This window comes from Melanaphis sacchari, unplaced genomic scaffold, assembly GCF_002803265.2.
Source record: "Melanaphis sacchari strain LSU unplaced genomic scaffold, SCAv2.0 Contig49_pilon_pilon, whole genome shotgun sequence".
In the NCBI taxonomy this organism is placed as follows: domain Eukaryota; kingdom Metazoa; phylum Arthropoda; class Insecta; order Hemiptera; family Aphididae; genus Melanaphis; species Melanaphis sacchari.
Window position 1 is genome coordinate 1,524,752 of NW_020271334.1, and position 14,166 is coordinate 1,538,917.

Consider the following 14,166-nt stretch of genomic DNA (forward strand, 5'->3'; position numbering starts at 1 on the left):
CCGTGTCGAATTAAGTGCGCTGCAATAGAAGAGACCACGCGGTCAATATCGTTACGCCATCAGGTATCATTATGTGCAACATTTACAGTCTATACACCGTTATACCAGGTCGAATTGGTTATAATAATATGTGTATTTTTCGGCATCGGTGGTTATACGTAAACAAACACAGGTAGTCTCAACAATATGGTCAGTATACATTGTCTACAGAAATAAGAATTTTTTCCAATTTTGTATTATTATGTTATATTATATATATTTTACCTCCGAATGTAGTAGAATAGTAAAATATATAATAATATATGGAGTGTTCATATTTAATGTATATTTATATGAAGAGAGAGAGATGATATTACGTTATAAATTTCCCACGAGTATACGCGGAAAAAATAAATTATTTACATTATAATATATTATAAGTTTATTTTATATACTATATATATATATATATATATATATATACATACAAACAATATTATTATCTTTAGTTTTGTTAGAAACATATTATTGTACAAACGCATAGATGCCTTTCTCGTTTTGATTGATATATCTCATCGTAGGCCGCTTATAGGTATATAATGGTTGCGTGAACTGAAGCCGAAACAGTAATTTTTTATTCACACATTATATTATATATATGTTATTTTTTTGAGAGTCCGATTGCATCGTATCCATCGGCGCCATACTTTAATATGTTATACTATCCAAATGCTGCAGCATAGTCTCATGGGGTATACATAAGGTCGGCCGACGTTGTATTTTTTCATATAATAATATTATTATATAATAATGTATATCAAAAGTCCGCATACCTCTCTTGCAGATCTAATACATTATATTATGGTATGCCAGGATATTTATCTTAGCTGTTACTAAAATAGAATTTTTCGTTGAAAAAATCAAAACTTTAGAAAAGCCTGTATAAAATTATAATTCAGTACACCTACACATCGTTTATATGTTGTTAGCGAGCTATTATATCACAAATGATCACGGTTCAACTTCGGTGATGTGTTACAGTCTTCATTAGAATTATACACAGCTATTGCCGCATTGTTTTCTAAATTTGTTATTAATGTATATTATGTTCCGGTAATGTTAACATTTGGATAACGTCGACATTAGACATGCCTGTTGGTTAAAGCGTAATTTTTCGTTTATAAACATGAAATATCAATGATAATGTTAATCAGTCAATATTACATCATAATAAAAGAGTAAGAGTTTTTGTTAGTATTCTGTATACTACCAAAATAATAAAGCGTCAGACTGTCTGGTTATAAAAAATAAAAATTTATCTTATCTTATTCTAACTATAATTCATCATATTTACCAAACGAAAAATACTTAAACACAATTAGTGAATTTTAAAGTGGCAATAAATCTCGTCGTTTAAATAAATTTGAAATTATTAATATACGTGTAGAAAAATCATTGAGGGAAATTGCTAATCAAATGTCAAATAGTGGTGGTCAAGGATACAAAATGTGTTCATGTAAGGGAAAATAGGAAAATGTGACACCAATCGATATAAGTGTAAATAATCTAACATTTTGTGCAATTCAAAATGTCTTGGAAGCATGTCATGTAATAATAAGGATTACATTTGAATTCTATACTTAAAATAATATTTCAAGAAATAATTTAAAATTTAAAATAAAATACTTAATTTAATGCTTGTATTAGTAGATAACTTATTAAAAATAAACTCTTATTGTTTAATAATAATAATTATATTACAATAAATTATTAAAATTTAAAATTATTGTACTAATGTACGATACATTTTTATAGTTATAAAGATATTATTTAAAAGTTCTTGATTAATATCATATTATCCGATTAATTTTAACATTAATTGTAACATACACACTAATTATTTCTCTTCTAATATAATATTATTGTCTATTATACACGACGTATATGTCTTAATAGTGGTATCGTTTATCCATAGAGTGAGAATACGCCTTACTAACTTGTATTCTGTATTTCTTATTTATTTTTTTTTTTTTTTGTTGTATTCATATATGCAATATAATTTTTTTTGATTTGTGTAATTGTGTGCGAATTGATCATCGTGATATAATCCGTGCTACACTAACCGAAGGAGTTTCAAAATTATAAATCGATTCAGTTATTTATCGGCTAACGATGTAATAGGAAACAGTCAAACTTTGCTGTTTACATGCCATTTATTATACTGAAACAACCACTATATAATATATATCGTATATACAAAGTAATAATATATAATGTGTAATTTATTGTCATAATCTTATGGTCGACCAAGCAGAAGACAAGACAATAAAGAATGTTATAATAGAAAAAAGAATACCTATATCGTATGTATTGTATAACTATAAATCTTGTACACTATTTATGTGTGTACACCTTTAACGGATATTTCCCGTGTAGACAATACAATATCATAATATTATAAAGATAGTGATTTGATTAACGTAAGACAGTTATTATTATCTCAGTTGACTTTCGTGTGTTTTTAATTTAATTTTTTTTTTCTATAATTTTTAACACGTTCTTAAGCATTATCCCGATAACGTTTTGTAGGCCATGTTGGGTCAGAAAATCTAAATGTTAAGCTATAGTCAATATTAAAATCCGCGGTCACAAAAACAAAAAATAAAAATCGATGAAAAACCTACAGTATATTATGATCAACGCGTTTAACAAACGTTAAGTTCTACATTTCACGAGTATTTTCAAACGCACAAAAAATGCGTTAGCTCGAAAAAAATAAACCATTTCATCGACGATTAGACTTATTTTTAAATATTATATTGTTATGTACACTCGGATATAATTCGACGAGTTCTCGGTCCACGGCAGACTGGAACACCATTATTATATTTTATACTTGGCGCGTGAAAACCCAAAAAACCAAAAAATCGAATCCTGCAGGCGAATCATATACCTAACACAATATTGTGTAGCTCACACGTCACGTAGTTTTTTTTCTCGATTAGAGGCGAGACTGATTTTGTCGTTTGTCCACAGATCAAGCGACGATGAAGCTGAACGTCGTGCGAGTGGTCAGAGTGGACGTGCCGCCGGTGGTGCGGTCGTACGACGCCAAGCCCGACCCGTCGGCCACCGGCGCGCCCGCGCCGCCGCTGCTGTTGAGCTGCGTTTACGCGTTGGAGGGCGGCGAGACCAAGGCCGACGCGATGGCGGCCACCGGACGCCCGCTGCGGCCGGCCAACGGCACCGTGGCGGCCGCCAGCAACGGCCGCCACCGGCGGTCGTCGTCGTCGGCGGCACAGGACCTGGCCATGGACGCGGCCATGGAGGAGTTGCAGCGGCAACGCGGCCTGGTGGTCAAGTGGTACTTCCGGCGGAACCCCGTGCAGGCGTCGGCCGTGGACGCGATGGACATCATCGACGACAACGTGCAGGTGTACCAGTGGATCGCCGGCGGCGGGCCCGAGGCGAGCGGCGGGCTCGGTCCGCTCAGGGGTCGCATGGTCGACGTCACAGCGGAAACGCCGCGCACCGACCGGGCGTTCCTGCACCGGGTCATCCGGGTCGAGCGGCCCACCGCCGAGCTCACCGGCGAGTACATGTGCCGAGTGGAGGACTGGAACTCCGAAAACCGATCCGACTGGTACCCCATGGTCGTGTACAGTGAGTACCTTTATACGTCACACACACATATATATATATATATGTTATTTTTATATACAGTGAAACCTCCACTAACGGACACCTCCTAATAGCGGACACTTCTCGATAGCGGACGTTTTTTGGGGAACGAAGACATTTTCACTATTTTTCAATAGGAAAACCTCCGAATAGCGGACTCTCCGAATAACGGACATTATTTTATCAGGGAATTTTTAGAATAATGATAAGTCCCTAATAATTATTTTTTTTTATGCACTCTCGTGATAATGTAATTACGATAACAAACTCGTTATGGGACGATACGATCACGAAAAATTCGGTTATCGGTGAAGCGGTTATGTGTTATGAGTATGACAAAAGTATGTCAGTTAGTGACGGTTTTCGACGCGATGACTACGTTAATCACAAACAAAGTTCACCTATTTTTTCAAACAAAAATAATTTAAAAATACATGTACATAATTATTTTGATTTTGATTGTAAAAATATACTTTAAATAATAATATATAATTAATAATAATTTGTAAAACTATAAAAATATAATAATTTACAATAAATAATAAGTAATAACATTAAAATATGTATGAATATGTACATACATAGTACATTATTATACAAATAGATTTCAAAAATTTATCCCCTCTGAATAACGGACACCTCCGAATAACGGACAAAATGTTGGTGACCAAGAGTATCCGCTATTCAGAGGTTTCACTGTATATACATTTTTTTTTCTTGTTTGGCCGACAATAGAGGAGGCTCTGTTTGCACAACACTACTCCTATACATTTACATACATATATTATACGTTATGGTGAAAGACGAAAATTGGTAAACGATGTGAAAAACTACGTTTTAAACTCAAATTTACGCATCTCTCACCGGCCATTGACGTCATTTACCAAAACTGGCAGTAAATGATTATAAATCTCAAGTGATTCGCTGATTGTTTTACTATAATATAGGCATTGCGAGTATCATTTATAATAACGATTTATTGTTGTTGAGAGATTCACTTTTTTTTAATTTAGACGTAGGTGGGGAGATGGTATTTTGCGCCGATTTTATTACTTGTAATTTGCGCCACGAACAGGTACATTTAAGTACATATGTAATTTGCACCAAAATATAAAAATATAACAGTATTTTGCACCACATGAACAAATTAATTTTGGTATTTTGCGCCACGACAGTAAATGAAATGGAATGTGTAATTTGCGCTACACTTTCTACTTCAATTGCAGTTAAAATTTACCAGCAGACCAATTTAATGATATCGTATAGGGTTTACAATACTACGTACCGACGCGTGTCCAATATAATTTTTATATTGATTTTGATTTTATTTTTATATATTTTATTATTAAACGAAAATTTACTTATTTAATATACATGGAGTTTGTTTAACTTACATACATTTATTTATAATATTAATATTAATGGCGCTAATTACAATATTAATAAGATGAAGAATGGCGCAAATTACAATTTTAGTAGGTACTCAATGGTACAGATTACATAATGCTTTTTTATTTAGTTTTATTTGGCACAAATTACCAAAATAAATTTTTAGATGTGGCGCAAATGACATTTATATTATTATTTTTTTTTTTTTTTGGTTGTTTTTGGCGCAAATTACATACGCCCGTAGGTGGTATACCTTTATTTCCTAAAATAAATTGTCATTTCACTTTTTACAGTAAATATACAGTAATAATTATTTGATCGCTGCTTTAAATGTATTCTGGTTTTCCAAATAAAATAAAATAAAACTACAACGCTATAATTTAATTTAACTTTTATTATATTTAGTGCACGAGTTACACAAATTATTACAAATAATTAAAAAAACACGCGCTCGTCGCATATACAATTCGCTACAAATATTTGCGTAGATACTAACTAATAAACTAATAAATTATCTCATATTATTATTTGGTTTATCGACGTTATTGCTAGTCGGGGATTTTCGTTTATTTGTCTACTTCCATTATGACATTTTTAACTAACGAAGCTTATTCGCGTACCTACACACTTATCACCGATCGTTCACACCGAAATAAATGTATTGAACATCATTCTCCAAATAAATTGGGGATTGTCGACAATAACTGAAGAATATTTACATTTACAACGGTAACCACGTTATCGTCTTTCACCGTAACATATACATTGTCGAGTGGAGTTGCGATTATAATAATAATTATTACAGTTCAATAATATGTTCTCTCGATAAACATTCTGAAACCAGTAAAACTTGAAATGTCAACGATCCCTTTTTATTTGGCTTGTGCCAGTTATTTGAACACTATAACTATAGTACTTAGTAGCGATGTACAAGTTCAAAGTTATTTGCACAAGTCGGTATTTCGTGATTATACGATTATTTGTAGCGTGAAAGAATGACTGCGTCGTAATAATACATCAATACATGGCAACAGATTTTCACCGTTTAATTTAAAAACTTTGATTATACAACGTCGTTTTTGATTTTTCTATAATATTGGTTTTACGTCATTATTTATTTAAGTTTAAAAAAATATACGACAATAAAAAAATAATATGTTCGTATTAGCGATGTAAAAAAAATAAATATTGATTTTTTTTTAAATTTAACTACAGCTTGTTCATTAAACATGTATTTAATTAATGACATTTTAATTTTATTTTTAATAACTATAATAAACATCACAAGCGCAGGAGTTTGTTTAAGCCACGGTCAAAAGATATTACAAACTCTTTGAATTGATTTTGTATACTAATATTACGTTTTTAATATCATTTTTTTTTCCATTAAGTTGAAACTTGCGAACACAAAACTTTTTAAAAATTTTAATTGGACACTATGAGTAATAAAAAAAAAAATAATAATAAACAAAATACTCTATGTACCTACATATAAATGAAGGAACTTAGTTATTTTTATTAAAATAGGTATGAAAAAAGTATAATATTTTTTTGATCATTAAATTCAAAACGAATTATTTCTAAGCTCAAAACTATGTTAAGTTACAAACAATGACGTTACCCGCGTTACTATCCACCTTCTTGTGGTGTTGATGTTTAGAAATGGAAATATGTTGACTTACTTGACAGCTCTGACCTTACCGATTTTCAAAACATTTTGAATATAATAGAACGTTTCCATAACTTTGAAATATTTCATACGGAAATTCTTTTAAGTATTCAGCTATTTTATTATTTAAATTTTTAACTTTTAGCATTCTAACTCATTTTATAAGACAAATTACACTGATTTCAATGAAAAAACAAATTTTATGTAGGTACAAAGAAAAAAATAGCGACAAATGATGGTGATATGTAAAAAGCTAAATAATAAAAAAATTAAAAATAATAATAATAAAAAAAAAATTAGCATTTACAATTCGTATTTATACTCAAATTTGTATGAAAAATGAATTTATATCCAGATAAAAAATTAACTAGATACGAAGTAATAAAACAGGGTGGAAATATTTTAATCATGTACAATACGTAAAATTAATAAATACAAATAACTGCAGCTTACCAAATTATCGATAATTTATTTTTTGACGCAATATATATGTATTTCGAGGTTAAGTGTAACAAAGACACTAAATATTAGTCAAGTGTCATTTGTTTGGTAAATATCAAAATAGCCTTTAGTGTTCGTTAAAATAACGATGAATCGTTTATACCACTAAATAAATTATGGAATGATATATAGGATATTCTTCTGCATTAAAGTTATTTAAGATCTTACGTAATACATTAATATGCGCATATTACGTGATACGAATTATAAGCCAACAATATTGCACAATAGCAATAGGGTATAAAATACATTTTTCAAGTAAAGCGTTACGCAATTATTTGAACAAAATTTTTCTTGGATTTTCAAAACCTACCCTTATATACCAGGTATATTATACCTAATACCTAATACGGTATTAGGTAATATATTATGTGACTTCCAAAAAGAATTTGTGATTGTGAATATTATAAGCGAATTTATACTCAAACACACAGTTCGGCTTGTAATCCACCTCAAAAAGACACCGTTACATATTGTCGTTGTCCATCGAGAGAGTGAGACCGAGACTTGTATCGCTGCACTCGCCACCGAACTATACAATGTACACAATATAATGCGCACACCGTTGTAGAGATTTCCTGTCAGAATTTCGTAGCACGGCACAACACACACGATGACATAAAATGTAAAGAAATAAAAAACGTGAAAATGACGCTATTGAATTGAACAGTAGTGGAGGTGGCACGAAGAAAACAGCTGCAACGACCATTATTTTACATAAGACTGATCGATGGGAAATATCACGGTTACTCGTTCGTCGTGGGATAAGTCGGATTTCCTCTACTCGGTGTCACCAACGGTTGAATATATCTAACTTTTAGATAACGTGTTATCACAGACATATTAACATAAAACAACTAAACAGCCGAGTGTCCATTACATTTCTGTAGGAACGCTGTAGTGTCGTACGGTCATAAGCCAACAGTGTTTACAATTAATATTTCAATGGATTGTATACCTCCAAGGCTCCGCACACAAGCGTAAAATATATAGTGAAAATTGAAATACAATGTAATAGACATCGCCTTGTTGGAATATGACTGCCGACTTCAATAATAACATCGAGTGGTCTGCTATTTAATAGTTGCTTTATAAATTATTTTTACGCGTGTAATACTGAGTACACGGAACACGCAGGGGCTACCCTACAGTTTATTTTTAGGGGGGTTTGGAATTCCAATGACTTTCAAGAATAAATCTGTCGACTGTTTACAAAATATTATAGTAATTACATTTTCCTATAGTAATAATTAGGCATTAAATAGATAACCTCACTGACATTATGGGGAGTGGTGTCAAACCCGTCCTCTCCACCAGCGAAAAGTCGCTCTTTGGAACACGACACGACACGGCGTAATGAAAACCTTAGCTGCTCCACGTAAAACAAAATATCATCAATGGTCATACATTGACCGTGTTTATCGTGGTCGAACCGCATGAATGTAGACCTCACCGGATTTCAATGATAACCGTTTCACTGACCACTTTCCGAACGCATCCGTCCGTGAATTTCATTGCCAACTCGCGTAAACCCGTTGCCAAGTCTTTGTATGCCGAGTCCGCGATAAATTTGAACGAGACGATTACCGTCCATATCGCGATATACCTACTCCTTATGGTTAGGTTAGGATAATCATGGATGACGGGGAACCATAATGTATTTATTATTTTTTTTTTTCTCAATAGACTTTACGACTGCAACAGTCGACATCGTCGTTTGTATTTTTTTTCCGTTGTCCGTTTATCCAAAAATAATTTTTAATCGTAACTCGGTGAAATTATCGTGCGATATTTTATAAATATTATTTATTATATTGTGCATTATTATCTCTTTGTTTAACCATGTACGTATAATGATATAAATATTCATAGATCATTCATAAATTATATCGTGCATTATAATAGATTTACAGCGGCGTTATTTTATTATTTTGACTGACAACGGTAATAATTGGGTAAAGTGCGTATTAACAGTGTAAAAAACAAAATGCATAAGTACTATAGGTGTATAGCGTATCCGAAATCCTAAAAGAGAAATATCATAAAAAAGCATTTAAATAGTGCACATAATATATTATTTCAATCCATGACAACAAAAATAAAGAAGTGTTCTCATTGAATGAAGTACGTATCGACCGATGTATTGTAAACGAAATTGCATTGAATTATTTTAGTGGCAAGTCTGAAATTGTGTACAGTATCAATTTAAGATGAACGCATTCTGAGCTTGATTTATGTATTTTGAATCAATGAAAAAAAAAACTATTTAGAACTTTTCTATTTTTTTTACAGATATTTATTGTTACGGGTAATATTGGATTTAGTATAATTTTGACATCACCTGGTTAGTTTAAATGGTACCTACACGATTAGATTAAGTACACCAAACAGACATGAGTATATAACGTCTTAACAGTTAACACACGACGATTTGATGATTTATTTCTTCATTATACATATTATAGAATAGATAAAATAGAATAACGTAGTTTTCAATTATTAAAAAAAAAATACTTTACACGCGTTAATGAATTAAAATCACGGGTAAAAGCGATAAGACAAAAAGTATAATATTAGAAACGTGTTCTAACTTAATAATAGTTTAAAAACAATAACCTACTCGTGTGTTATAAGTAATATTTATTTGACCCTGAATGTCTGTAACTAGATTTATTTTTGTTCTATTTTCAGTAATTTTAATTGAATCGCGATGAATACAATATTTAAGCACACTGTAACTAACTATATGCATCACGTATACTTCACACGTATGAAAAATCACTCGTTCATTATTATTATTTAATGTTTATACGAATATAAATTAATTCATGGAAGTATTGAACTTATATTTACATAGTACCATTCATCAAAAACCTTTTGTTTCGTCAATACCTACTGCAGTTTTTAATAAAATCTTAATTATCTATTGTAATGAAACGAATAGTTGAACGTACACTACCATATTTCAAAATATTATTTACAAACCATAATTCAACGAGACTTCATTTCTAGTGTTGTAAAAAATCGATCAACTTATCAGTGGCACATAATTTCTATTTATCATTATGGTTTACGTTTTGTACTAAATATAATGACCGTATTCTAATGTCTGTATAAAAGAGTTATTATTATATTTTTTTTTTTTGGTGTTCATGGTTAAACACAACCAATGAAAGAAAATAAGTCACATTAATTGTAGAGATATGCATGTATCGTGGGAGAACCATGGAACCATGTGGTGTTAAAACGAAGGAGGTCGTAGATGATTCAGAAACATTTACTAGAATAGTCAGTTTTTTTTATCTTGCTTGACAGATGTATTTGTTTTTAATTTCAAATATTTTATTGGCGAACAATGTAAACATGCAAAGCGTATCGTTGATTTCCAATGGAGTAAAGTTGCCGTTACTATGGCATGGGTACATCAGAAAAAAAAATAATAAAATGAAAAGTAAAACAATAATAAAACGTGATGTGCACCTAAAGAGCATCGAATCGAAAAGGGTTATTATAATAATAGTTATTGTATACCATGTAATTTTAGGATATGTTGTTTTAAAAAAATAATGGTAATAAAAAACCAAAAACGGAATATGATCTAAATGTTACGTTTATGCGTTCTATGAAATGAAATATAATATAATATGATACTATATTCATTATTATTGTTCTGCAAAATAAATACATGTCTATGCACATATCAAATTGTCTGAAATATTGTTGTATAAACCTAATAGGGCATATTTAATTCAACCGATTTAGGTTAGTTTTTTGTTTAAATTTTACATTTTTACTACAGAATATTGTATGAATCATTATCAGTGGTTTTTAGTCGTTTAGTTTCGAGTATAATTTCCTGTTCCCTTACACATATGTTGAGAGGGTCATATTCAGCGACCGGAAGCCCAAGCACTTCAAAACTATTAAAATATGCACACATTCTGTTTAACGAACAACCGTAACGATATTGGTTTAAATTATAAACATAATTTATTATTTTCAAATATGTGAAACAACTTTTAACGATAATATTTATTTATTCGAGTGGAAAAAATTTATACTTTCAATTACTACAATGAACAATAAAATTGTTTTTTTTTTTTTAATTTTGCTAACACTATGAGTGTTTTAATATTTTATCATACTTTTATTTCTAAACGTTAACATAGTGTTAAAATATAATATATAACAAAATTATTGTTATGCAGTAAGTTTTAATTGAAAATAATTTAAAATCTTGTTTGTAGTAGGTATACCTATTATCTAACCTATATAACATGATTGTACACAATACAAAAAAAAAGTTTATATCGTAAAATAAATTTATTTATTTTTTTAATAAATAATCGAATTTCATGTGAATTTCATTTTATGGTAAAATAATATATTAAACGGTTTGAATAAGTATATACGTGTACTATAATATAATATGCATAATAAATAATTATTTTATTTTATTTGCGGATTATCTTTCTGGTAGGTATGCGATAGAAATAATAATAATAAAAAAAAAAATCTGAGCCATCAATAAATAGTAACAATATAATACCTATACATTATAATTGTAGAGCATGTAAGCATTATTATTCATTATAATTTAATCCGTAATATTATGTACGTTTCGTGTTTATTTTTTTATAAATATCTTTAAAAAAAAACTAAAAATCAACATCAAACACAAATTATTATTATTGTAACGGCGATATTCTCGTTCACGTGTTAAAAATATATAATAGCGACAGCAAGTAAATATGTGTATGTCCTGAATAATGAGAATGCACGCAATAAAAAAAAAAAAAAAAATTAGAAAAACCTAATACTATTATATATACCTAATGTAATGAATTTAATATCCTCGCGATGTCCACCGCGACGGACTACTTCTTAAGAATTCTAATGGCCTAAATTAAAAAAAAAAAAATTAAAAAAATAATACAAATAATAAATAATATGTAATACAATTCGCTGCGATTGAAAATCACGACCGCACGCGCTTATACGAATAGGTAGGTATTGAAATTTTCGTTATAAAATTTAGATATTGTATACATCTGCACGTGCGTTTGTCGCTGCCGGTTGTCATCTTAAACAATACCTATATAATAGATAGTAATGGTAGTATAGGTTCCGACGAAATATAATTTAAAAAACTATTATTATAATAAATATTAGTCCAATTTCGAATTATCTAAAAGAGAGGTATTGTTAAAAAAATTATACATACAATAATTCTCATTAATTGAGAGTTAACTTTTTTTAAAAGAAAATTCAAATTATTAATAATAATTTTTAAATCGTTCATGTATAAAGCTATTTTAAATGGCTTCATAACTTTTGTAAAATATTAAAAATGTATCAAACAATGTAATACGTATTTTAAGTTATATTAAGTACATTAAAGTGGCGTAGAACTAGAACTATATTCACAGACTATCTTGCAGTTACATTATTAATTCAACATATTTACTCGATTTTGAATACTCATTAATAATCTAGGGCTTTTCATTTATCTATGATTGTAGTTTGAAGTAAGTTATCAAAATGTTCAAATAATATTTTGCTTCGAGGTATGTTAGTAAAAACAATAGTTGTAATTAAAAAAAATTGTACAAAACCAAAAAAAAAAAAATAATTAAAGTAGTTATACTCCACAGTCCACACTAATAGACTAAGCAGACGAGCGAACGTCGTGTTTTTTTTTTTTAAAATGTCCTAGTTACACATAATGTCATCCGAATTATATTTTTAAAACACGATCTTATTTCCAACCATAAACACTCTGATCAATATTGCTGCGTTTGGTTTGAGTAATTACATTTTGTCAGCACTGAAAATAAACCCAAAAACACAATATAATATATCCGACATCCGTATTATTATATTATTCGATAAAGCACTTCATTCAATAAAACCCTCGACTTAAAAAAATAATAATAGATATATTCACGTTATATATATATAAAGATAATATGAGCAAGCCACAATGGTGGCCGTATTATTATTGTTATTTATTGTTATTATTATTATTATTATTAAAACTTCGTCGTCGCCTCCCCGTGTTTATTTTTTGTGTCCTGGCGTGTGGGCTGCACACGCGTTTAAACACATCGTTTATTGGACGATTATTATTATTTTCACATATACAGGGACATTGTATTTATATTTATATTACATATTATACATGTATGTGTGAAATAATGTTGTTTGCTGTGCGCATACAATTGTTGTAGGAGGAAAAGAGGGGGGAGGGGAAAACTACCGGCGCCGGACAATATACAATAGTACTCGCGGTCAAGAAAATAAAAGAAAAAAATTCGAAAATAATTATCACACTTTCGTCACGTTTTATTCGATCTGAATATTTGACATATTTTTTAATGATTGCGAATGACACACACACACACATCAAAGTACGTCAGTACATACACACACAAAGTAACCTAATTATTGCAAAGATGTACACGCGCGTACCTATACATATTATTAATACCACATAAAAATCATTTGAAAAAACATTCAATTTTTTTTCTTTTCTAAAACAATCCACCGCGGTGCACTACTTGTATAATTACTTACAACGCGACACTATACGGTATCGAAAATATTCCAAATGAAACACAGATTCGTTGTTTTTTTTTTTCGTCTGGAATATAGCGTCAGGCACAACATAATAATATCATTAACGTGGATAGATTTAAATTCTTTGAAATGGATGAAACCAATGAGATCAACGGCACGACGTCGTCAAATCGAGAGTTTCATATTTTAAATAGTACGTACGTAATACGAGTATGTATATCTTCTTAAAGCATTTTTATTATATTTTCAATAAAAGTTCTGGATGGTGTGTTTAGTACTTTAATTCCGAGTCGAATTAGTATAATATAGTATTGGATTTTACAATGCCATACCATTTTTTTTGCTCAATACTTTTTGTGGTAGTAAAA

At 30.3% G+C, this 14,166-nt stretch overlaps 1 protein-coding gene across 1 annotated transcript in view; it reads left to right on the top strand.

Annotated features, from left to right (window-relative positions):
• LOC112598661 overlaps nucleotides 1-14,166 on the top strand; it is a 49,744-nt gene that overhangs the window by 21,387 nt on the left and 14,191 nt on the right. Inside the window, exon 2 of the mRNA XM_025345190.1 lies at nucleotides 3,016-3,642. Coding sequence (XP_025200975.1) covers nucleotides 3,016-3,642 — 627 coding nt within the window. The remainder of the gene's footprint in view (nucleotides 1-3,015; nucleotides 3,643-14,166) is intronic.